Below are 26,085 nucleotides of genomic sequence, written 5' to 3'. Positions count from 1 at the left end.
ACAGGAAAAAGAAAGAGACAAATTTGTAGCTCATTTTATTTGTGTCTGAAAATCATGACAGTACTGCCAATGGTCTTTGTTGCTTTTGGGTGCATTACAAGCAGTAAACCCAGTTGATAAGAGCTGGAATTTCACATGTAGAGATTTTTTTGTACTTAGTATGGGAGTGAAGCTATGGAGCCCTCCCTACTAGATTTGGAAGGTTAAAATGTCACATGGTATGAAAAGGTAAAGTATACTGACAAAAGAAGGAACTGTAGTGTCCACTAGGATTTCACTCAGTATTCAGGACTGCAGAAATGGCCCCCACCTCCAAGTTCACGGTAAACAAAAGACATTACATGAATTAATTAGAAATGACAATGATTCTCAAATGAAGTTCACCTCAGTCACAACTTCAAAGAAAAAAAATCCTGGTGGTAGTAAACTTTCTTAAAACAAAGAAGTTGTAGCGCTTGTTGTTTGGCAGAACTAGGATCTCTTGAGAGTGAAGTGAGTACAGTGGAAGTGCAAAGACATTCTTTTATCCATTCACAAATCTCTCCCTAAAGAACAACTCTTTGAAAACAGGAAGTCACTCTCTGCTTGATAACTCAAACTTCTGAAAATAAATGGTTTTGGAGGTTATTTAAAACAAACAAACAAACAACCCCCCAAACCCCCAAAGACAGAAACCACAGCAAAATCCACATTTATACGTTGTTTGAACAGATATTGAAATATTGTGAACAAAATCAAGACTACAAAACAACTTTGCTTGTCTTTTAGTTCAAGACTCAGAAAGTAAAGTTTTCCACAAATATAAGCATCATTCCAGAGTTTACTTTATAAAATGGAAAATATAGATGAAGTTTTAGAAATCTTCAAGTTGTGCATAAGCTATTGAAAGAAAAGCATAATGTGCTTGAGATTCAGAAATATAAACCTAATTTAGTAACTCTGGTACTCTAATGCTACCTTAGAGAACAACTTACAACTGCATTTTGTTATATACCTAATCAACTTTTTATTTGTCTTTATTCTCCTCCCCACACACAGGCAAAATAAAAGCAATAAATTGACATATAGCCTAATGCTGTTGGGACAGCAGTATAAAATTGAACAAAATCTTTTTGTCTACACTTAGCCACATCATCAGATTACAATTTAAAAAGTGCTACATAGCTGTACATAGACTATTTTTGACCATTCACATCTAGTATAAAACTTTCTACTGCTGATATGTCTAAACTGAAGTCTAGAACTAGTGCAGTATTGTGGCCATACTTCTTCCCAACTAAGCTCTTTTCAAAACTGGCAAAAATTAGAAAACTTGGGAAAAAAAAATTCATTATGTTTGATTCATCCAGTTTGTTGACACCATTTTAAAAGAAGAAAAATTCTCATCTTTACCGTTGACCTGTAAGAAAATGGCAAATTTACTTAAAACATTTAATCCCAATTTCAAACTCTTGCCACCTTTAATTTCTAGCATGACAGAATCAGTACATCTTATGAAAGAACTGTAATATCTAATTCCACAATACTATTCCAGAATTTAAGTCTCTTATGGAGGAGAGCAGTAGTAGTTTGAGCTTACACTTAATTCATTTGGACATCTGAAAACATCTTGCCATGTCTCAAATTGTCTTCTAAGTTAGGCAACTAACATTCATTTCACAGAATAATTTGAGAATGAAAAGGGCACTAGGATAAGGTAAGATATAAGAGAAATTTATATTGCAAGGAAAGAGTCCTAATATGAAGAGTGCAATTCCATTAAATAATACTTTTGTATTTCAGGACATAAGTACTACTTTTTCTATAGAAGGCTCAGACTTTAAATACTGACATATATCAGTTTCAGATTAGAGAGAAAATAAAGCAGTGTGCACTGTAAGCATAAGGTAACTTTACAAGCAGTTACACATGTGTATTAACAGCAAATTTGCAAAATGCTTGCATTAGTTCTCAAAATGTGAGTTATGCATATTTTCATCCAAAGCTTTAGGAGAAGTGTTCAGTTTCTGTACAAGTAGTTCAAGTGTGAACTTCTTAAGCATTGGTACATAATGGAATTGTCATGAAGATACGTAAGTTTGCTCAAAAGTGTCAGCAGACAGGATTCTTTTCTACAATTGGTAACTGCTTACATACTTCCAATTCCCATGGGGAACTGGGTCCTCACTTCCTCAATGGGAACAGCTTTTCACACCACAATTATTTAGACATAAGAGAATTCTAATGTGTTTTTCTTTACACTTCATAATTTCATTAACAACATTTTGTCAAGCATCTTCCCTTTAACAACTGGGACACTGCTCCCTTGAAGCTTGCCTAAATTTTCAAGAATACCGGGGTTTTGGTGTTACCTGGGTTACAATGTGCTGGCTTTACACATCTGAAATTAGTCCTAAATACAGTGGATGGAGGAACATATTTCCCTTCTTTAGCACAACATTTAGATAGTAAAGCCTAGAGATTCTGAAAATTTGACTTCCTTAAGGGTTTGATCCAACTGAATACCTCTAATGCTGAAGAACAGAACCACCAAGAATGCTTCAGTACAGAGCTTTTCAGGACAAAGCCTGGTCTTCCCTGTCAACAGTATTCTTTGGCTGGACACCAAGACCAGACCAAGGCCCCTTCTATGATGTTCTCAAAAGAATTTTCTCTTACTCCCACCCAATGCTATCTGTACAGCTGCCTGGAAAAGAAACACATTAAAAGGACCAATAAAAGGACAGCCAGGACATAAAAGTGTTACAAGCCCTGAATAAGCAGAGGTTGGAAATGAAGGGAAGAAAAATTCTGATTAGCTCACCAAAGAAGGTAAGTACCTAGTGAAAAAAGAACTAGGGCATCTAGTGCTCCAGTCTCCTTACTCTGGGGACCAAGCGGGATGGGGATTATCACATCTTAAGATTTCTAATGATAAATGAAAAAGAATTTCTGTCTTAAATCTGTCTCTGCACAGTAGAAGTATATTGCCTACATTAAACAATAGTGATGACTGATGAAACTACCAGCAGGAAGGATCAGCTGGGCTTCTTAATTCACTTTGGGCAACATAAACTATCTAAAAGCTTACTAGTATTAGCTAACCCTAATCTGATTGCATTTGCAGGAATGAATTAGAACAAGCTCTCTGATAATTCTGTGCCAGAGAAACAGGAGGTACCAAGGATTTGGGTGTGACATTAATTTCCAGCAGCATGGCCAAGATCAGGAAATCATCTACAGTCCATGCATTTCACTCCTCAGTCCAACACTATTAACAGGGATTTCAAGTTGGCAAAATTCTACACTCCGTACTGCAAGAATGCTCTTCTGCAGATTTCTTTAAAACCAAACAAATAAGGTTTTGTTCATGCAGGTATCATGCAGAAAAATCATTCTGTCTCCCAAGATAATTTTTTTTTTGCTGGACTAAGTAAATTTAAACAATTAATTCTCCCTGGAAAGGAGGAAAATAACAGGCAACATATTTTCAAGTATCCAAAACAGCCACTGATAGTGTAACCTTTGAAGACAGGTATTTTTTTGTTAGATGTTTCCTTTTTTTAGAGCTTGGCATATTCCAAATCCAGAAATAAATGGAATTTCATTCAGTCAGAAATTCATTCACAGTAACACATGGGATACTATTAGAAGAAATATCTATGGCATGTATTTGTCAGAAAACAAAGACATAGGGGCTCCTCTTCATCCTAAGATGTATGAATCTGCACTGTGCAAGAGATTTAAAAATCAATATTTACTAGCACTACTAAAACACAAAACATTCAAGTAGTATAACTGTAATGCAAGCCCTTGCATGGCAATCCAAATTTATTGAACTACTGATGCTAAGTCATACAAAATTGCACCACTTTAATTAAGGCTTTTAGTTTACATTTGGCCACCTCCAAGCAGTTGTAACATTAGGTTGGTCAATTTAAATACTGTGGCTCCCTGTTGGATATACACACAATCTTTACACCCAAACGTTAATGCATACAAAGCAACAAGGCATTGTTAAATAAATCAGCAAAAGTTAATTACTGCAACTTAGGCCCTGTGACCAATTACACATGATTAAAATTACTTCCCACATTCACATCCACAGTACTCTTCCACCATTTAACATCTCAACCAAAACGTTACACATGTAAAACAATCACTAACAGGCAAAAGTACTAAACCTGTATATTTGGTATTGCAAATACACTTATGCATGAGCAAGCAAGGGAATTCACAGTGAGAATCTACAGCTGCAGAAGCCCAAAAATGATTTACAAAAAATTGTTAAATCATTAAAAAATTGTTTTAAAATATACACTTCTTGTTGTAGACCCCCACTGTACACACAACTATAAACATTGTTCCCTATGTAAACAAGGAAAAGGAAACATACAATAAAAGGTTGAAAAGTCTGGACATTTCCTTCCCAACAGATATTAAAGGCCATGTCTTTAGTCAGACGTTATACTGAAAGGACTCTTAAAGACTAGGTCACTGTCTCCACAGGTTTTTCCTAAAATTAAAAAACTATATAGCCGTTGTGTTAATCAAAGCGCTTTTGTACAATACGATGATGATGATGATCCTGTATTTCTTTAAAAAAGTTACAATAAGCTACAAATACCGATGAAGCAAAGTTATCTGGAGTAGTCTATATAGGAGCTCTTTGGACTTTCTTTTATTATGCTAAAATAGTGGTGCTTTTAGGATTTACATTATTGTACTCTCCAATAGAAAGTGGGGATTGTTGAAGTATACAGTACACAGTTTTCATACATGTACAACATTGGTGGATGAACAATGTCTCTTATCAGTAATACTGGATGTAGGCTCTGGTTTTACCAGTTGCATACACAGAATATTTAGAAGTAAAAATCTCTCATGACACTGGAAAGTGATAGAATGTGCAAACTGATGTAGCTTTCATCCATTTCTTAAAGGGTACCACCACAGGAAAGTCCATTTAAGATGTTGGTAGGTTTAATAAAGTTGGAATGCTGGCACTGTTGAATTGGGCAACAGTTCTTCAGACCTGTAACAACAAAACAAGGCATTAGCATTAGTAACAACTATTTGTCCTTGTTCTTAAATTAAGACAGCTACAGCAGGAATTAGCAACGTTCTTGACAAACAGAAAACAACCTTAACACTTCTCTAATCATACACTTTCTACTGTACACATAAAAATAACACACTATCTCAATTACTATGCTAACTGGATTAGGATACACAGAGGAATCCAGGCTGCACTGTGGAAGTAATATTTGATTGATGGGACTAGTTTTGCTTACAGCATGACAGTTCCCATGGCTTTGAAAACAAACACTATTGAAGGATCAAAGCTCTTGAATCAAAAGTCCTGTTAAGGAAATGGAGCGACCATTTCTGCCACTCTCAGCTAATGCTTTTGGAACCATCTTAGTTTTACTTTTAACTGATCTAAGTTGTTCAAACTGAGGAGATTTTAATATACCAAGAAAGAGTTACATACGGCACTACCTGATTATGAATAAAAAGCCTACGATTTCTGACAGTGAGCTGTCCTACTAGGATCCTTCAGTACATCCAATAGGTCACCTGGATGACAAAATAATGGATCACAGCACTGAAGTAACTGCACCACTCTATGCTCAGTAACACTGAAAGAAAGGGAGGCAATAGCCAACTTTGATGATGTCAGGTAAATCAAGATGGACCTCTGCTCATACTAAGGCTTGGAGATAGAAAGAGGAAAATACTCTGCCCAGAAACCCCCCCCAAAATTTGCAGAAAAAAAATCCATGCCTCCTGACTAACTTCTGGAAAAGCTTGCTTAAAAAGCAGGCTGGAGCTTGCTTTATCCTTCAGTACCCTTCTTTGTGCACATATTAAGTCATGTTGAAATTTAGCCAACTGCAAACAAGTAAGAAACTGGTCTAGTAACCAATGGCTTCAGGTGAAATATTTGGAGTGTTACAATGATCACTTAACCTTTCTGATCCAAATATACTAATTACCATTTGGCCTCCAAAATATCCACAGTCTCAAGAAAGGAAGCTAAATTCCTATGACATCACACAAGCATATGCAGGAGTTCAAAGCAGAAAGAGACACCAGCATGCAAACTACAATATTGTAGTGTGTGCATTCCAGATAACTGAGCTCTTACAGTAGATTTCAACAGGTTTAAAAGAGAAAACCATGTTTCCAAAAGCTTTGAAATATCAGAGGAAACATGGTTAATTTGAGCTCTACCAAAACCTTAAAGCTTGAGGAAAAGCCCCCCCAGACTAGTGTGACCAGTGTGTCTTGCACATATTTGTAGTTCTGACTTTGAAATGGCAAAAGGAAGACCTTTAAACATTTCTATGATAATGTAAATCAATAATTTTCAATGCTGTTCTGCATCAGCTACCAGAGCTGTTTAAGGTTTATTAGTTGTTGCTTTGCTTGTTTTGAATAGCCATAATGCACAGAAAAATTTAAAATGTTTACCTGGCTCAGAGCTACAGTACAGCTATGCATTAAAGTAGCTGACATGATGACTTTTTGCGTGCTTTTCCAGGCACTGGAGTTTTTCTGTTAATTTGTCGCACAAGGTCATAAAAGATCTGAAAAGACAGAAATCAGTTGATTATGGATATTAGGAAGCTTCTCTTAAAACTTTAAGCCTTGAATTTTCACACATAATGCACTCACATACTTAAGGACCACTGAAAATGTTTAGTTACCACAAAGCCATAAATTGTATACTTAGTTAATAACTGGTTGTTTTTTTTTCCTTGCTTAAGATAATTGTCTGCCAAGGATTCTACAGTTTCAATGAAGCAAACTGACAAGGCATCTATAACCCACAGCTATTTAATCTCTGGGGCAAACTCATCTGAACTCACATGAAAAATGCCACAGTGATCAACTACTGTATAGTATTACTTTGCAGTTTAGCAGTAAGGTCAAGAAACAGGTCACAGCTTTCTTCTAACTCAAATCACTCTTAGGATATTCTTTTAAAGAAAATTCTAGTAAGTTTTAACTACACATTTTTCATGGTAACTCACATACACTACATATTCAGTAATAGTCTCTTGTATATGAAGGAGATCATGCTTATCCAGAAACTTAAAAAATACTGAAGTCTAAAGAACTAATTCCACCTGTCTAGACCTACAGCATGACAGAAGCATAAAATTTCCTAGAAAAGTAACTTATTTATGGGACTCCCACACTTTGAGTCTCCTAGAATTCTAATGAGAACATGATTTTTTGAAAGGCTAATTTAAAACAGATCAACATACAACGTTTCAACAGCATCTGTTTCATTCATAATTGACATTGCTCCAATTACTTCTACATCTCATAAACTAAGGAAGCCCTCATACTAAAGCTATCTGGCACTTTCTTAAGCACTGACTGCAAAGCAGCAAATGTTCTAACAAGGGCTTATAGGATTTGCTGCAAGTTCTAGTTCATTGAGTGTATGAATTTTATACAGCTATGGTGATTAATTCAAATTTTTAAAAAAGTCAGTGGCTTCCAGAAATTCCCACCTAATTAAACACACATTACTTATTTTAAAAATCAGCTGTGTTAAAACCACCATACTGTTTTGATTACTTGCAAGTCTAGCACAGAGGCCCTTTCAACTTCACTGATGCTGCCAACAATGTTTTCCAGATGACCTAATGAACTGTAGGATTTATCATAAAATTCAAGCTGTTCCAGAAATGTAAATACTAACACAGATTCATTTTCTAAATTTTTTGTATCCCATTCCTCATGCTGGCACCCCCCACTGGATAAAAAGGCATGCATTATGGCAAATCCCCAAATTTCATGCATTTGATTAATTGTCTAGCTCCTGTTAAATAAACAAGTAGATATATAGTAGAGAGGCTTTTGCATCCCTTTTACTTTAGAGAGCAGCTAATTTTAACAAAACATTCAATAGTTTTTCTATTTACTATCTCAAATAGTATTAACACCGAGTAACTTAAATCAAGTAGTTTTAGTGACTTAACTCTCTTAAAAGTCTTTAAAAAAAGAAGTCTAGCAGTACAATATCAATTGATAAGAGACTGTAGCAACTAAGGAATGGAACATGAGGGAAATATTTATCCTAAATTATTACAAAGATAATTTGAAAATTACACTAATTACACTAAAATCAATATAATTTGAAAAAATTCCATGTCAAAGCTAAATATATCCCTTAACATAAACATCTCATAACAGCAGGGTACAGTTTTGTCCATTTGTAGTGAATATTATTTCATGATTTTGTTAGTTTTTGTTTGACAAACAGTAAACAGTTATCAGGACAGTGTTCCATTCTTCTACCCCGACACCTCTCCCCACCACAGGTGAAATGCCTTACCTCGTTAACATTTATCTTTGATTTTGCAGAAGACTCTAAGAATGCACAGTTATTCCATTGCCTTGCTAGGTTCTGACCTTGCTCCTTTCCCACAACTCTTTCATCTTCCAAGTCACACTTATTGCCAACCAGAATCATAGGCACCTAAAAAACAATTCAATGCCAGTAAAGAAACAACTACAATTTTATAGCAGCACGGTGTAAATGCACACCTAAAAGCCATCTGATTCCTTAGAGGATCCTGATTTTCAGAATAATCAAGGTCTGGTATAATGATTCTTACCAATTCCAAAATCCTGGAAACAGTGTCCTGTCCTGGGTAGCATGATGAAGGATGCTAAAGCTCCTTTCACCATTCCCCTACTCTCAGCATATCACAGTTCTTATTAGCAAGCTACAGCACACAGAGAAAAGGAACATGGTACCTTACCAGCATTCCCAACTACAGAAAATGCTGAATTGACCTTTGTAGCAAGAAAACGTCATCATCTTTGTTTTCCCCCCTTTGTTTCTTTTACTAATTTAAGGACATAGCTAAAGTCCTCACAGATTCAAGTGCTGAAAAAAGGTTTACAATATTTTGACCATTTAATTTCCCCCCACTGAGAAAGCAAGTCATGCCTAAGCTTGGGCATAAGAAAAACTTTTTCTGTGAATTCTGATGGTAACTGGAGTTGCAACTTGAAGCTTACTATCTTTCTCCTGATACTATAGAATGCCTTTCAGGACTGAGCAGTACCTTCTAAAAAAATACAGTTCTAAGGAAATACCTCCAAAAATGCTACTAACCAGTGTAAATATAACACACGAAGTAAGATTTTAAATATAATGATATTTACCTTGATTTTATTGTACAAAACTAATTTCATGGCAAAGAAGGCTGTAACTTGGTAGGTTTTGGATGGGAAACTTAAATATTAACCTTCTGAGATACATTTGTGGTAATGGGTAATAAATTGCTTCAAGAAGAAATCTGCTGAACATAGGCAAGACCTGCAAGTGTTTATGGTCAAGGAAGTGCAAAGTGGTTTGTATTAAAAAAGTCTTAATGCACTTCCCTGAAACTGAAATGGTTAATATATTCTGTGTCTGCTGACAGCAGAAGCCTATGCAGATGCATGCAGTAAGGAATGTATCAAAGTTATCAAAGTTTGCATGAGCACAGCTTAAATGATATGATCGTGCTTATAAACTGTTTATTGCTTATTTTTTTCTTCAAGAAGGTAGTTTTTCTGCCTGAAGGCTAAAAGCTACAAGGTGTTTCTGTTAAAAACACACTCTTACTGCTGTTTTCACACTTGAAATACTTCTTTTCCTTTATTAGGGAACCAAGCATTAACTTCCTCCAACTGCTGTAAGGTTCCTTTAATAATTGATAAAATATAATGTTTTAACCTCACTTTATAGCTTTAATAATGCTAAGAGATGCATAATAGAAATTGTGTGGGAGTAGGATGACCGAACTTAATTGCGAGCAGACAGACAAAATATAAAAGCTACATAACATGCAAGTTTTAAGGTTACAACTTAAAATTTTACACTTTTAAAATACCATAAACAGTAGGGATATTGAGCAGAAAACTTCACTCATAGTAATTAAGGCAACAATAGTTGTTTTAGAAATGCTTGCTGCAGACTAATGAATAAAGTTATACCCAGTTTCAATTAAGTTATTTTAAATAAAGACTAAACAATTGTCCATATAACACATGACAAGTTACATTTCTCCAGTTTACCTTAAGAGTTGCATTCCTGTACTATGCATCTACTGGTTCATACATCTTAAAACTTGAAGACCACCTGACCACAGTGTGTACACTGCAACACACTAAGGAAAACTTTAAATATTAAAAATTTTTAGAGCTCTTACATCATCAGTGTCTTTGACTCGAAGAATCTGTTCTCTTAGATCCTGTAAATCATTAAATGTAGATTGAGCTGTGATGGAATATACTAATGCAAAACCTTGTCCGTTTTTCATGTATAGATCTCTCATCGCTGTAAACTGTTCCTGTAATTACAAAAAAAGAGATGTTGCATTCAATTTGCATTTTACTTGCACAAACTGCCATAAACTTTAGGTCTAGTTTAGAGAAACTACAGTAATTTCACTGGAGAGAAGTACAGTAGAAGGTACACTGTAATCTGTAGATTACAGAAGCTAAACTGCTCCTGAACCTCTCCTCACACACCAACATTTTCTCCATATCCTGATAGTTCCTTAAAATGGATCATAAAGTGAATGCATCCCTTTTCACACCCAATTTTGTAGTCTAGGAAATTTCCCATTAAATTCTACATTAATTTTCAAGGAGATGGACTAGAGGATGGAGACACTCAATAGACTTGTCACATTTCCACGACTTCAGGGCCAACGATGATATTGCATATAAAGACTTGCTGGTGCACTCTCACCAGTGCAACTGTAGAATGGCACGTGCCTCTTTTGCATTGGTGACTTGGCTATGTGGTGCCTGATCAATCACTCACTGTCCCTTGCTGTATGTCAGATGAAAAGTGCCATTTATTGCTAGAAAACACCCACTCCACCTTACTGTATATTTTCAGAGTATTAATCTAATAGGGAATTTAAATAAGTTATTATTGTACCAGATTACTGCCACACTTCAGAGAACACACGTTAAACTCCAAAAATCTTGAGCTTAAACTCATTGGAATCAATAAAGGAAATTACTGGTTTCAGTAATATTGGAACTAGTCAGAGCAAAACCTGACCAGTATGCAAAGGGTCAGCATAACCCCTGTGCTTTGAGCTCCTATAAGCTGACGGAAGCAATACTATTTTTATCCCAATGTCACAGAACATCTCACACACAAAAGAAAAAGGACATCAGAAGAAAGCACATATTCTCTACAGCAACAGAAATCAAATCGCAGTGGCCAGTAGGTCCTAATTTTTTTCTGGGCAACAAACAAAACAAGAGCACAATCTCTTTTAAAATGCTCTATCTCTTTCCCCTGTTACAGAATATGAGCTCATGGGAAGCTTGCAAATAATTTTCTGCTGTGAGACTCAAGTTTACTTTAGAACACACTGTATTATCAGTATTTAGGAAAATGGTTCTTTACATACCGTTCCTGCAGTATCTAAGATTTCAAGCATACACTGTTGTGCATCTACTTCAACTTGCTGTCAAGAGAGAAAGATATTGGTTATAATTTTTCCCCTTGCAATTCTCCCCTCCAAAGACATCAGAAATTGTGTGATTTTTTTTATAAGTAAATTCATAATGCATAAAGCAACATAATGGCTTAAGAAGATTGTTTGGATATACACTTTGAAAACAGCAGGAAGAAGCCTTTCAAAGAGCCCTAGTGACATTTTCAAATGCAGTGTCAGCAGCCAACTACCACTTTGCAAAGTGATTAGGGATTTTTGATTATTTAAAAGGAGGCTGCTAAATTTGTAATGATGGTTATCAGCAACTAGCACATCTAATTTCCACTTGTTTCAGGGATCATCACAGATTGAAAGAAAAGTACAAGTGAAAGCCAGAAAACTAGACTGGCATACTAAGGCTCATTTAATAGTAATTTACATCTACAAGAGAGTAAGTAGTACACACCAAACAATTAAACAGCCACCACCAAAAATGGTGTCCCAAAAACAAGCCTTTAGGAACACTAATTAGAAAAGTGACCCAGCTTGGAAAAGTTTGCAAAGAATGGAAGGTTTAAGAAGACAGCAGAATTTCTGTATTCATTCCAGAGTTGCTCTATCTACTGGACATAATCTCAAAGAAATGGCCCTAGGGGCAGCAAAGGACATGGAAGTGCCCTCAAGCTGTTTCAAGCAGACTAACCACATTTTAATTTTTTTTTTCTTTCAAGCTATTGGTAAACTTCTCTTGTTTCCATTTGCATGTAAAATTCCTAATTAACAGATTACATCTTCTCCTTTTATGCACTGTCACTAGTTTAATTGTTCTTCCATAAGAAGAACAGCTGTTCTTCTATAACTAGATTTGAGCTGGGGACAGGGAAGAGGAGTATTTCCCCTCCTCTCACACCTCCCCCCTGTCCCCTATGGATTGTGATTCCTTAAAAAAAATCACTATTTTAACAGGTATTGTTGCTGAAGTTATTCAGCTAATTAAGCAACATTTATTAACTTTATGAAGAAATATTTGGGGAGTAAACCAAGGCATAAAGTTTCAAGACATCGAGCTCAATTATTTAGATGAACAAGTCACATCCTCTCAACTTTAAATATTATAAAATTACATTTAACATAAGTGACATAGAATTTCAACTGCCAAACCAATACATTTTGAAGGCAAGAAGCAAGTTAGAATTGTAACCCACAGTGAGAAGGTGAAAATGACTACATAAAATGTTGTCTAGACTTTAGCAAGACTTCAACAATCTGGCTGATTTGAAAAGAAGAATACCCAGAGTTATTACTAGTTATTTCAGGAACAAACCTGAAAGGAATAGCATAAATCTTTATTAGCAGCAAAACCATAAAAAAAAAAGTAGCTAGCAAATGGCAAAATTTCTTAAGATGGCATTACTTTTTTAGGCTCCATGGAAACAGTCTTTGGAAAAATTCTCTCAGCAAACATCATGATTCTACTATGACCTAAAGAATGTAAATATATAACAAAGGAAACACTTTAGATAAGCCTGTGAATGTTTTTTGGAGTAATTTACTGGGCCTGACCCATCAAAATCCTGCACTAAACACTGAGATATGGTCAAAAATTCCTGCTTCTCTAATACAGAAGAAGTGTCAACATAGAATTTGGAACTAGTCAGAGTAGCATTTTTATTATTATTATTGTGTCTTTAATAACAGTTCTAGCTTTGGCTGGAAGCCCCCATACTTAAGACAGACTTGGGTTTTTCTAACATACAGTTTAAGGTCAAAGAGGTCCTTTGGAGTGTAAGATCAAATAAGGTCAAAGAAAAGAGGTTTGAAATTATTATTTTGTTCTCACTAATTCCTGTTCTGTTCAGAAAAGATTCTGGTGACTGCAACAGTAGGCTGCAACAGTTGTTAATGCACCACCTTTGTTCCAATACAAATGTTGCTCAGTGCTGAAGGAGGAGGTCTTGCAGTTTGCCCATTCTCAGCTAGGGTTTGTCCATCTTGCCTCCCTTGTATATACACCAACATTTTTTTGGCCACACAATGAGCAACATCAGAGTATTAATGCATATGAAAAGAAATTCAGCTAAAAAAGACAGATAGGTTAAGAAACTGACACAGCCAAAAACTTATCTCTTGCACTAAATGGTTAATGGTAGCAGTTTGGATATAAATTATCTTAGTCTGGAATCTTAATCGTGGTCTCAGGTGAAACTGAAGAGTGAACAATATGGAGATTCAAGATGATGCAAGCAGAATCAGACCTTTCAGCCTGTCATGCTGAAGACAGGAAGAGAGAAACTAACAGGCCACTTGCTGTAAATGCTTGTTCATTTATGACAGGCTTGTGTTAACTTATTAATAAAACAACAACCCATCTAATGGAAGCATATCTAGCTATCATTTAAATTGTTATGTGTACAGTATGATAGATGCCAGTGTTCTAAGGGTGTGAAGTTGTTTTTAGCTATTTTTCTAGTAGCAAAGCAATGTAGTACCTCCAAGACCAAATCTACCTGGAAATACTAACACACAAACTAATAATAAATATTATAAAATTGAAAAGTGGTAATTTCTAAATTTTTTTTGCAATCCCTGTTCCCAACTCTGACAATGAAATAACCATTTTTTACTGATCAGCCAGAAAGATATTATGCTTAAACGTTAAAATGTTAGTCTTGAATTATTTCTTTTAAGCAAACTTTAGGAGAACATTTATATTTCAAGCTTGTTATCTGGTTTAATATGGCATACCCTTTTTCAAGCAGTGAGTCAAATATTTGACAATATGTATTACAGCTCTAACATTAGAGACATGTTTTGTATATACCTTTCTGTAGGAGTCTTCTATCGTAGGATCGTATTTTTCAACAAATATTCCTTGAACAAACTGTACAGTCTGCAACACAAAAGTTCTTGTAAGATTCTCTTACATAGTGATATTTTGTAAACATTGTACACAAATCACTGTTCTACATATATACTCTGTTATCCATAACATTTTTAAAGCGAATCAAACAATTGTCATAACTACAATTGTAAGAAACAACAGAAAGTTAGATCTGTATGCCTATTTAACTGTTAAATGAAGCAATGCTACACTTTCCTTTATCCACCGCCACATGGAAGCTAAGAATTAAAGCATGCATCAATTTCAGGTTTGCCTAACTCTTGAAATCAGTATTAGTTTCTAGTTGACCAGGATACAATACAGCTGCACAGCTTTTACATTTGTATTTAGAACTACTTCATCTTCTGCTACTTATTTGCCAACACAGGAATTAGTCAAAAAACAATTGCCAGCTTTTACTAGTCTTAACTACACTCAGTAGGCTGTTCCTGTGTACCTAGCAAGAAGGATGTTTTTAGCACAAGTCAAATGGAACTTAAGACTCAATGGCCAAGTCAGAGCAGGCACATTCAAATCCAGAAATGCTGCAGTGAGATAAAGAATTCAAAGATGAACGAAAATGTTATTTCACAATCTAACATGATTTAAGCTTTTCTTTATGAACTGCTGCACAAGAGAATACTTCTTACTCAAGGGAGTGGGTAAGCTCTGGAGCTTACTTTATGGTAAGGTGCACAATTAAATAAAAAGATGCCAAGTTCTTAGGTGGGCTGAGAACATCATATTTTGTGAACTTTTTCAATTCTAGGCTAGGTCAGACTAAAACTTTTTGTAATCATTAAATTGTAAATAGAAGAGCTCATGCATTTTAATCATCTACCTGCCACAGGTATATACCTACTCTCACAGAAAGGATACAGCAAACACATTAAGCTTCCTACCAACACGCAAATCTATATTTCTATCTGCATAAAAATATTAGTGCTAAAGACACTACGCAAACAGCACCCTGAAGACCTTTCTAGAGACAGCACTTAGAGGGGCAAGCTAGTTCATATCCCTTGAGAGCTTCACAAAGGAGCTTCATTTCCCACAGCTAGTTTAGATAGCTATTTTATCTGTCAAAACCAGACACCCCCATAATGCTGCAGCTCTGCACCTCACTGCACAAGAGTGATCAACCATCAACCAAACCCATACAACAACAGCAGCCTGTGAGAATGCACCAATGGATGCAGATGCACCCAGTAAAGGATCTACCTACTGGCCATGATGCTTCACTGGGCATTACTAACACTTATATTTATTTGTGCACACTTACATAAAGAAATATACATTAGTAGAGAATGAATTCGAGAAAACAAATACAATAAGCCTAAAAAAATCATACTTGAACTGCCTCGTACTTACCAGAGCAGACTTTCCAACACCTCCAGAACCAAGAACCACTAGCTTGTATTCACGCATGATGCAAGAGATAAATCACCCTCAATACCTAAAACACACAAAACACCAGTCTGATTAAAACTTGACCCATATGCAGGAAGTACAATAATGACACCACAATCCAGTTCACTAAGCAGGGTTTGATAAAAGTTCCTTAGTTAACTTCTTTAATACAGCAGGTTTTTTTCTAACTATCAACTCTTAATGCAGCCACAGTAAAATGCTGCAAACCATCAGATAAAGTATTTTCTCTACCTCATTACTGGTTCTCCCATAAATATCAAATAAACCCTACTATACTAAAGCTAACAGTTACTATTCATAAGAAATAATTATACAAGAGGAGATAGCATGAATTTTAAGCATGAATTTTATCATTCTGAAACACTTAAGCACTAAACAAAGAATCACAAAGACTTTTACAAGAAAATTAAAACCTCTCCTTCCCAGCAAACAAACACTTCTTAAAAAGAACAGCAGGATCCCAGAAATCACTTTCCAAAAAAATGCCTTCCCTAGTCTGAAAACTGTTAAATATTCCACTAGATCTATTATGACTTATTTAATGAGTAAGTGGAAGCAATTAAAATAGTATTTTGAGACTACAAGCTAGATCTGCTTCACTAGCTGGTGTGGCTACCAACAGCAAACTATGGATCTGTTTTCTCATCTTCATTGGACACTGACCCATCAAACCAAAACAAGACCACAGATTCTGGGACATGTCTTTGGGTCATACTGCTCAAGAACCCACACCACCTCTTGCAGTCTGGCTGGCAATGAGCCAGCAGGACTGTTACTGCTTTCCTGAGCAAGATCTCAGCTCCTTTCCTGCAGGGACTCTAGCACGAGATTGAGTTACCCGTTTTCTCCCCTCTCCACCCCCAAAGAAAGATGAAACCCTCCCCAACTAATGAATAATCTACAGGCCAGGGAAAAGAGAAAGTGCAAGGATCCAACTCAGGTGTTTGTAAAAGGTAAGCAGTGGGAAAGTAAGGTAAGAAACACCCATCTCATCAGCAGTAATTTGACAGCATCTCTGAAATTTCTGAAACACCGTCTGTTAGGTGTTGAGCACAAAATGCTAAGATGATTTACACAGAAATTAAGCCACCATGGTAGAGTCCTGCCTTTACCATCACAGATTAAATCTACTGATTGTCAGAACACAGAGAAATCAAGAGACGAGGTCCTATATCTTCATGCAAATGCATAATCTTTCAATTATCTAAACTGTCCCTCACAAAAGGAACATGAGAAGAAAGCCTTAAGGAAATAATTGACCTGATGTCCAGCAAAAGAATTGTCTCCACAGGCTTCTATTACCAATACATTTTGAGACTCTTTGGTGATTTTCACACCTAATAGGAAGGATATCTTTTCACTCCTGACTTAAAAAAACCTCTTTCCCTCCCTACAGAATTTTTTGCAAACACAGATCACAAGAACCATTCACATCACAAGTTTCATCTATGTTGCACCACTGTAAATGCTGTTAGATCCAAAAATCTGTAAATTGTCCAGTCTTTCCATAAACAGGATTGTTTCCAACTGTCCTGAAAGGCACCTCTCAAACTCATTACAAGTTAAGCCTATAACTACATTATTGTCATTTATTTAAAACAAACATTCAGTTATCCTTTTATTTTTATAAGGGTATCACTAGAATGACAAAAACATAGTGGAAATCCCAGTAATCAGGGTGAACTGCAGCAATTTCATTGTCTCTAAAAGAAAAGTTTAAGCTGAATTTTTCAGTCCTCAGATTGAAGTTAACTAAATATGGAGATATCAATAATGAAGGCTGACAGTAGTTTAAAAGTAACAGAACTTCAGCAGCAGGTACCACATATCTGTTTTAAGTTATTTCTGACTTTTTCTTACTCAATTATCTACAATTCCAAATCCTGAAATAAACTAACTTGGTTTTAGTGAGAGACTGCCAATTTCATTTTTGGCTCTGAAACAGCAATTCCGGAATTTAATGCAAGCTGAAGCTTCTTTCAGCATCCAGATTTGAAAGTTCAACCCTAAATATCCAATCACTGTACAACATTCTGGAGCTGATTTTCCTGCTTTAAGTGGTGGCACACAAAGCATATATAGACAGCATTACAGTGTGGTTAGGCAATCTTCTTAATCAATGAATGCCTAAGTAAAAAGCTTTTTAAGATCTTTGAGGACAAAGCCATACTGCACTAGAAGTTAAACATTTCTCTGACCTTCACTCCAAACTCAGGCAATGGACAATACAAATACTAACTTCTTTCCCCATGACAATTTGTTGTCATTTGTACAGTTACTCTTTAACTCACCAAGAGCACACAGTAATATTTAATATATGCACACACCCATATAGCATAGAGGTAGTTTGGCATCCCTGCACTGATGTTATCATCTGCCATTACACCTTGGAACGGACACAAATGAATGTATTCTCTAAAGCAGTTTGAGAAAGCCAACCTGGACATCCCTAACACGGCAGGCAGCAGAAGCACCTGCTCCCTCCCTGCTTATAGCCTGCTGCCACTTACATCTACCACCCCACTGCCTTTGAGCAACAGTACTGATGTCACTCCACCTTTCTTACTGTTTTCTAACAGAAAAGAAAACTTCAACTCCTAGCTAAAAGGGCTTTCCTAAGAAAATTTTTCAGCTTGCAGGACTTTACCTCCTCATCCAAGAAACCACTGGATCACGCAGGACACTGCAGTCTGCCACACTATTTGATGTTGTTAAGGCCTAGCACATACTTTTTCATTGACCAGTATGCCTGATGGCTGCAAACATGCCCCAGACTCAGCTTTGGCTCTGATCCTTCCCAAACTTGACCTTCCAGCGACTCCCAGCTAACCTGACCTGGCTCTGCTCTTGATCAAACCTATTTTTCCATATCAGATCTTGTAGAAACTGCTGGCATCCTAAATCTCAATCATGCTCTTACTTTATTTTTCAGTTGATACAATGCTTGACTCTGGAACTAATAATGTATCCAGATTTATCTGGATGCCAGCAAGATTTCCTTCTGACTCATTAATGACAAATGAGTGAGGGAAAAAGCAGAAGACAAAGTCTAAAAGAGGAGGTTTAAGACATAAAACACCATGTCTGGCTGGCATTTGTAGAGTAAGTTAGGGTCAAGTACAACAACAGTATCTGTCTGTAGTCCACTTTGGAGACCACTTTGGGGATACAAAATGATTATACTTGAACAGGCATAACAAAAATAAAGATACTAGGATAAGTGAGCAACAGATAGGCAGGATGTCCCCAGATTTACTGAACACTTGAGATGTATCTACCGAACCATCCAACAGTTAAATCAAAGTAAGTTTAAACTTATTCCTAGCAGATACAACGAGTAACTTGTTTGAATCCCCCTCTTCATTTAATGGAGTTTATTTTAAGGGAGAAATTTTGCTTTAAAGGCTGTCTACCTATAAGGTGACTGATCTGCAAGAAGGGAGAGCAATGCCAACTTTTCTTTGCTTTTTCATTTTTCCATTCCCCTATCTTTAGACAGGACAATACTGTCAACTATAGCCCCTATGCAGACGCTAAAGTGCAAGAAGATAGGAAGCATGCAAAAAATAAGACCTCTTTTTTCATTTAATTTTAGCAGGTACTGCCTTTTAACAGCTGAGTTGAGTATTTATATGCACAGATATATCTGACATAACTGAACTGTGGAGATGCTTAACGTAAGATTCAGCTAGAGAAAATGAGGGAAGCTACTCTTCAAAAAACAGCACTATCACAAAATTGATTCTAATGCTGTCTTAAGTATACAATCTCTCAAAAGTACAAATCTCAATTCTAGACTGTCTCCATTAATTGCCAGTGACACCCCAGGAACTGCCTTCTGTACTTCCTGAGATGTAACTCCATAAAATCACTGTATCTGTGCCTCTCTCACTAGTCTGTTCATATTACCTTTTGTACTTAGTGCATTAGTGCAGAATGTACTAATGAATGTATTAAGTTAACTGATTAATTCTAAGTCTTCATGGCATAATTAAAGTACTTGATAAACTACAAGAGCACATGCACACACTTGATATGCACATGGACACTATTCCCAATAAAGATTCTCTCTGAAGGATGAGCAGCATATCTTTGAATAAACCTATTAGAATAGAAGAAAGAAAGGTTAACCAGGACAAGACACTGAAAATGCAGCACTTCAAAAGTTTCACATCTGACAAGGACTGTAAACATGGAACTTGCTTTCTGCTTCTGTCCTTCTCAGATAAACCAGGAAAAAAGTGCCTCCTAGACATTTTCTTCAATAGTTTCGTGAAGCGTGTCTCCAGAAAAATGCAAGCCAAAGATGATGCTAAGGAAGCTGAGGAATAAGTAACCTTACTATAGAGGTGAATGGAAAAAAAACTGCACACTTACTGCTTATAAAGCTTTTCTAAAAAGCAACCACTCAATGAAGAATTCAAGGAAATTCATACACCATTGGTAATTGGGCTTGATGTGATAATTGTGAAAGTGGGGTGGGTTTTTTATTTTTTATTTAGCTGTCTTTCAATTCCTTCAGTTTCAAATTTTGGGTTCTGATTGAACTTTGTTATTTAAGGGATGGAAAAGCTAAAAACCCTATTTTTTCAAGTGATAGTAAGCCACATGAAGCTGTAAGTAGACCTCAGCCCAGGCTGAAGACATGAACTAAGTACAGTCACTTACTTGAAGATATCCCCAAGACTTGCTTAAATGAACTAGTTGCTCAGGTGTGGAATTAAATAAACTGGCCCTCCCAGAAGCCTTATCATTTTCAGAAGGGATCATGATTATTCTGTGCTTCATAGACACCATGATTCTTGTTCAGACCCTGACATTTTGGTTGCACTGTATTCACTAAAATTTTCCTAATTCTTTTGCCTCAGAGTATTTACCTCTGTGGAAAAGAGACTTTGTTAGAACCACCTTGAGAACAGCACTCCTAAATTAATCCCAAATAGTTGCATGAGAAAAAAAAAAAAAAAGAGTCAAACACTAGATTGACAGATGAAACAAATTAACTGACTGGTTTACTTGCTTAGAATTAGAAGTGGCGAGGAAAAAAAGCTAAGGGAAAAACATCCAATATTTTTCTCAGAAAGGGGATGCTAGTCCTGTGACAAAACAAGATAACAATGGTCAGATATTTGGAAAAATAGCACTAGTTCAGTCACAGGACCAGCCAAACTCAGAGGATTATGTCTTTTCAGAGATGTTTCTCATTTCTGATACTGGAATTGTCTCAGATGTCCAAACCATCCCAGATTCCACGATGTTTTTAATCTCCTGGTTTAGAACCTTCTTTTCAGGTAAACAACTAATTAAGGGATGATGTGTGCTGTTCTTAGTATTCCCTGAACACTTACATGTGAGATGTCCAAAATTCTTATCTCTTACCCTTATTCCAGAGGGTTCCCCCCCTCTGGAATAATTTCAGGGCATAAGCAGAACTTTGACAACATGGCCAAGTGGAAGCCTGTTCATTTTCACCAACTTTTAGAGGCTTTAGAAATTAAAGCAATTCAGATAACCCTTACTCAACAGGGTAAGTGTACCTCTAATAAAAGAAATTAAACTACTCCAGAGCTGACTTTGACACATTTATAAAAATTCATAAAAAACATTATTCAGAAATCAGTTCTGAAAAGCTGATCGGGATCTAATAAAGACTTTCATACTCAAGATCCCTGTAAGTACAGCTATCAACTGTTCAGTAAACAAAGCTAGAAGCAATTTTTATTTCTAGTTTTTACTTGTTTTTGATAGTTTCTGGTCTTGACAATGTATTTCGTCTGTTGAACAGCCAGTATCTTTTGGGCACTAATACTGTAATTTTTCTTGGACAAAAATAGCTGTTCAATTATGTTCAAATATTTTAACTGATGTCAGACAACCTTCAGAGGATTTTCAAAAAGCTGGCTGGGTGGTTAAGCTTATTCAGTGACATGAAATCATACTGACCACCTGAGAAACAGCCAGAGACCTGAGAACAAGCTACTGCAGCACAAACATGGCACTAAGGTTTAACCTGCTCCTTGAACAGCCCACAGGGACACTTACACAGAGAAAGCTTAACCAAGTTTTCCTCCTTCCACTGAAGGGAGCTACCTTGATTAATACTGCACACAGGGACCATTTCTGCAAAAGCAGCTAACAGCATCTGACCTTGTGAGGCTAGCTCCACTGTCTATAATTAGTATAGCTGAATAAAATCAGATTTTTTTTCTTAAGTCAAAGTTAACTCCCAGCTAGATCTTAAATTTGAACATAAACTTATTGGATGTTGTAAAGGTAAAAGCAGCCTGCTTAAAGTCCCTGATATCTCAAGGTGAAAATTTCCTGATGTGAGAGACTAGCAATCATGTGCAACTTGCAGTAGATTCACACAAAATATAAAAAGCATTTTCAAAGCAAGTGATGTAATGAACATTCTTATGCTACTAAAAATATGCTATGCTTCAACAGTTACTGAGTTAAAGTTTCAACTTTGTGCAAAAATTATAACGTGTCAATTCAAATGTGGAGTACTTTATAAAGCCTATGCTATAGAATCTATTTAAGTTTCAAATGCAATTTGTAACATTTATCAGGTATATTCTTAGTTTTTGTGGCTGTTTGCAACGATCTTGCATTTTCTCCCTATTCCTTTCAGATAGTCACCATCCCCAGGAAAATTGTTTGTGAATGTCCTACCAGTCAGACTTACAGTTAAAATTATAACCTCGTAATTCCTGAACAAACAGAATTGCAAGTAATTTTTATGCTTGCAAAGAAAATCCAGGCAGGCAATAAACAGAAACAACACAGATATTTAAAAAAAATACTACAAGTATATTCAATTCAGAGAATGCATAATTACTACATTACAATATCTGGCTATGCATAAGCTAGATATTCAACCATAAAGCAAGTTCTGAGAACTGAGCCAGCAATTTGATGCTGTGAATTTGGCTCTGCTGTCATTAAGAGAAGGATCAGTATTTAGCTCTACAATTTTTCCAAGTTAATGGATTGCCACATCATAGTACACACAACATTACCTGATATGCATGCTCCTGATTAAAAGCAGATGTAACTGTTTGTTTGTCCTCATAATTGTTACACTAAATTTTATCTTTCAAGCTTCAAAACAAGGTAATATCCAGCAGGACTACAAGTAAGGCATGAAAGTTTTCAGAGTTAAGATATTTCTTTTGTAAGTGCAGTTTGAAAGTTACTTTAAGCTTGCCAGCTGGCTTAAGGTACTCTTCTTTGGAAAAGGGTATCTTAATTTCTCTTTCAGAAGCAAGACCTAGTCTCAAATTCCATCTGGTATCTGCTTAATATCTGGCAATCCTAGCTCTACTTTGATTGTGACACTGGCTGCTGAACTAGTAAAGCCTGGTATCGGGTTTCCTTCCACAGACCTAAGCCAATGCTGGGTTTAACTGCAATTCCAGGATCACCTTTTGCCTCTCCTCTATTTTTCTCCATAACATACACATTACATATATACCCCTGGCAACACCAGAGCTTGCATGCCAACATATCATTACTTCTACTATCTTCACTATAAGAAGTTTGGGTTTTATTCAGGTTTGTTTAGATTATGAACACATCATCAAGACACAGATATAAAGATTTCCTTCATCATTATATGATGTTTTGTTACTGGCCATTTAAATCCAGCTAGTGTAGGCCCTTTATAGACAAAGTATCCTTCTGCAGTACAATTTACAGTAATTCTATTACTAATCAGGTTGGTAGCCAGAGAGAAGTCTTACAAATTCCCATATGTCATTTTAATTAAGATTAGAAGTTTTATCTGTTGAAAAGACACTGATTCTATGCAAATTGAGACTACTCACTACTAGCATTCATTAACAGGAATAAAATTATCTCTTTCATGATAACTGAACCATACCAGTTCAAGTCTCAAGTAATTGTAACTCACGTCTGTTTAAACTCTCAATACTTCCTAATACTTCCCTAAGAGAAACATGGTATTTGAACATGAGCAACAAGCCTCACTGAAAATCACCCAAATTACACCTATTTTCACCAATGGTACTTTTGTTAGAGCTTCAGACATCTTCCTCAGGGTAACCCAAAAAAGGCATACACTGACACCCAGCAACAACAACCACTATTTTCTGCCACATGGTTTTGCTACTTGTGCAATGACAGAGGTTCAACCTTAACTGCTTCTTTTCACAATTAACTTCATTAGCTGAATCCACTGATGAACATGACTTTCTAAAAGGTCTGACATGCTTAATGGAAGAGGGTGAAACCTAAGCAAAAAAAAATCCTGTTCTCTTTCTGGCAGCAAGGCAGTACCACTTTGAATCTAGGGATGGTTGCTCCGCAGATAATGTCCAACCCACAACAAACCTTAACTAGAAGATGGCAACTGCAGACATTGATCTTCTCACCTCTGCCCATATGGAGATGCAACAACTTGGTTGTTCTTTAGGCAACTGTTAAGTTGCTACAAGCTCCAGAGGAGGGTATTTAAGAAAAACCATAAACACAAAAAAAACGCTCAACCAATTAAACTAAACCCCACAGAAAAAATCCCACCCACTAAAACAATTCCCCATCCCCTTGTCCCCTGCCAAAAAAACCCAACCAACAAAACAAATCCAACCCAAAAAACAAACCAACAGCCTACATAAAAAGAAGTTCTAGCTAATATCTGCATGCAAAGCTGTGAACTGCTATAGCTCTATACGTGCTCTGTGAGCAGCTGATGCACCTTAGCACCCCCAGAACTCTGATTTAATGGGCCACAAATTTTCAAGAGGTGAAGGATGTGAGTTAGGAGCATTAACACCAAAGGTAAGCAATTCACACTTGCAAGCCTGAGCTCATGTCCTCTCCCATGAGGACACCTACACAAAAAACTGAATAATTTTAACCAAATGAATTTGAATTACACTCATCCCTACACCACTTTCAATTACATGAACTAGATCTTTAGTACCGAGTTACCAAATTAATGAGGATTAAACTTGTTTAATCAAGTCTCCACAAGGTTGTATTTGAATCTTCTTAAGATCACTCTTGTTCATATTTAGACCGTAATTCTTGGTTCCTCTGCATCTTAAAAGCTTGCCATTTTCTGGAGAAACCTGTCATACCTCAAAACTCACTTTGCTACAAGTCAAATTTTATTTGGTTTGCACGGCAATGTTTTGTTAGCTAGGTGGCTTCTGTGAGAAGCTGCCAGAAGCTTCCCCCATCTCCAGTGCCAGATGGGCTCCAGGACAGACCCACTGGAGGCCAAAGCTGAGTCCATTAGTAACAGCAGCACCTATGGAACAACATATTTAAGAAGGGGGTTGGAGGGGTCAACTGCTAGGGGAACAACAGCAGCAGAGAAAGGAGTGAGAATATGCAAGAGCAACAACTCTGCAGACCCCAAAGTGAAGTGAAGAAGGAGGGGGAGGAGGTACTGCAGGTGCCTGTGCAGAGATTCCCCTGAAGCCCATGGTGAGACAGGCTGTCCCACTGCAGCCCATGGAAGTGCACAGTGGAGCAGAGATCCACTGGCAGCCCATGGAGGACCCCAGGCCAGAGTAGCTAAATGCCTGAAGGAGACTGTAACACTATGGGAATGATATGCTGGGATAGTTTGTTCCCAAAGGACTGCACCCCCAGAAGGGACTGCTACTGGAGAAGTTTGTGAAGGACTATCTCCCATGGGAGAGACCCCACACTGGAGCAGGGGAGAGTGTGTGGAGTTCTACTGAGGAAGGAGCAGCAGAGACAACACGTACATGCTACTGACTGTAGCCCCCATTCCCTACCCCACTGTGCCTCTAAGGGAGAGGTGGTAGAAAATTTAGGAGCTAAGTTCAGCCTGGGAAGAAGGTGTTACTAAGATTTGGGTTTATTTCTCATTATCTTATCCTATATGATTTGCAATAAATTAAACTGATTTCCCCAAGCTGAGTCTATTTTATCCCCATGACAACACTAGCAAGAGGTCTTCCCTGTCCTTATCTTGACCCACAAGCCTTGTGCTGTATTTTTTCTATCTGCAGTGAGTTGACCCTGGCTGGATGCCAGGCACCCACCAAAGACTCTTTACCACAAGCCTCTGCCCTGGACAAGGGAGAGAAAATATAATGAAAGGTTAATGAGTTAAGGTAAGGACCAGAAGAGATCACTCAACAAATCCAATCAGAGGCAAAAAATGCTGGTATTAGACATATTAACTGAATTTATTACTAACAAAATCAGAGCAGGATAATGTGGTTTTAAGACCTTAAAACACCTTCCCCTCACCCCTCCCTCCTTCCTAAATTTTACCTTCTTCCCCAGAAGCACAGGGAGAAGGGAATGGGGGTT

The 26,085-nt window shown here is 36.8% G+C and overlaps 1 protein-coding gene across 2 annotated transcripts in view; it reads right to left on the bottom strand.

Moving 5' to 3' along the window:
- Window positions 1-18: 18 nt before the first annotated feature.
- RAP1B (RAP1B, member of RAS oncogene family) overlaps window positions 19-26,085 on the bottom strand; it is a 34,844-nt gene continuing 8,777 nt past the window's right edge. Inside the window, exons 2-8 of one of the 2 annotated variants that reach the window (XM_036400658.2) lie at window positions 15,709-15,793; window positions 14,278-14,346; window positions 11,430-11,486; window positions 10,206-10,346; window positions 8,336-8,479; window positions 6,457-6,572; window positions 19-5,014 (exon numbers count right to left, since the gene is read on the bottom strand). In XM_036400658.2, coding sequence (XP_036256551.1) covers window positions 6,486-6,572; window positions 8,336-8,479; window positions 10,206-10,346; window positions 11,430-11,486; window positions 14,278-14,346; window positions 15,709-15,765 — 555 coding nt within the window. In that variant the 5' untranslated portion in view covers window positions 15,766-15,793 and the 3' untranslated portion in view covers window positions 19-5,014; window positions 6,457-6,485. Of the gene's footprint in view, window positions 5,015-6,456; window positions 6,573-8,335; window positions 8,480-10,205; window positions 10,347-11,429; window positions 11,487-14,277; window positions 14,347-14,794; window positions 14,855-15,708; window positions 15,794-26,085 lie in introns of those variants that run through there. The other variant, XM_036400660.2, reaches the window with a different exon arrangement.

The sequence above is a fragment of the Molothrus ater genome, chromosome 5, assembly GCF_012460135.2.
Source record: "Molothrus ater isolate BHLD 08-10-18 breed brown headed cowbird chromosome 5, BPBGC_Mater_1.1, whole genome shotgun sequence".
NCBI classification, from domain to species: Eukaryota; Metazoa; Chordata; class Aves; order Passeriformes; family Icteridae; genus Molothrus; species Molothrus ater.
Note: the sequence above shows the minus strand (reverse complement) of the source record. Positions and strands in the feature narration are given on the sequence as shown.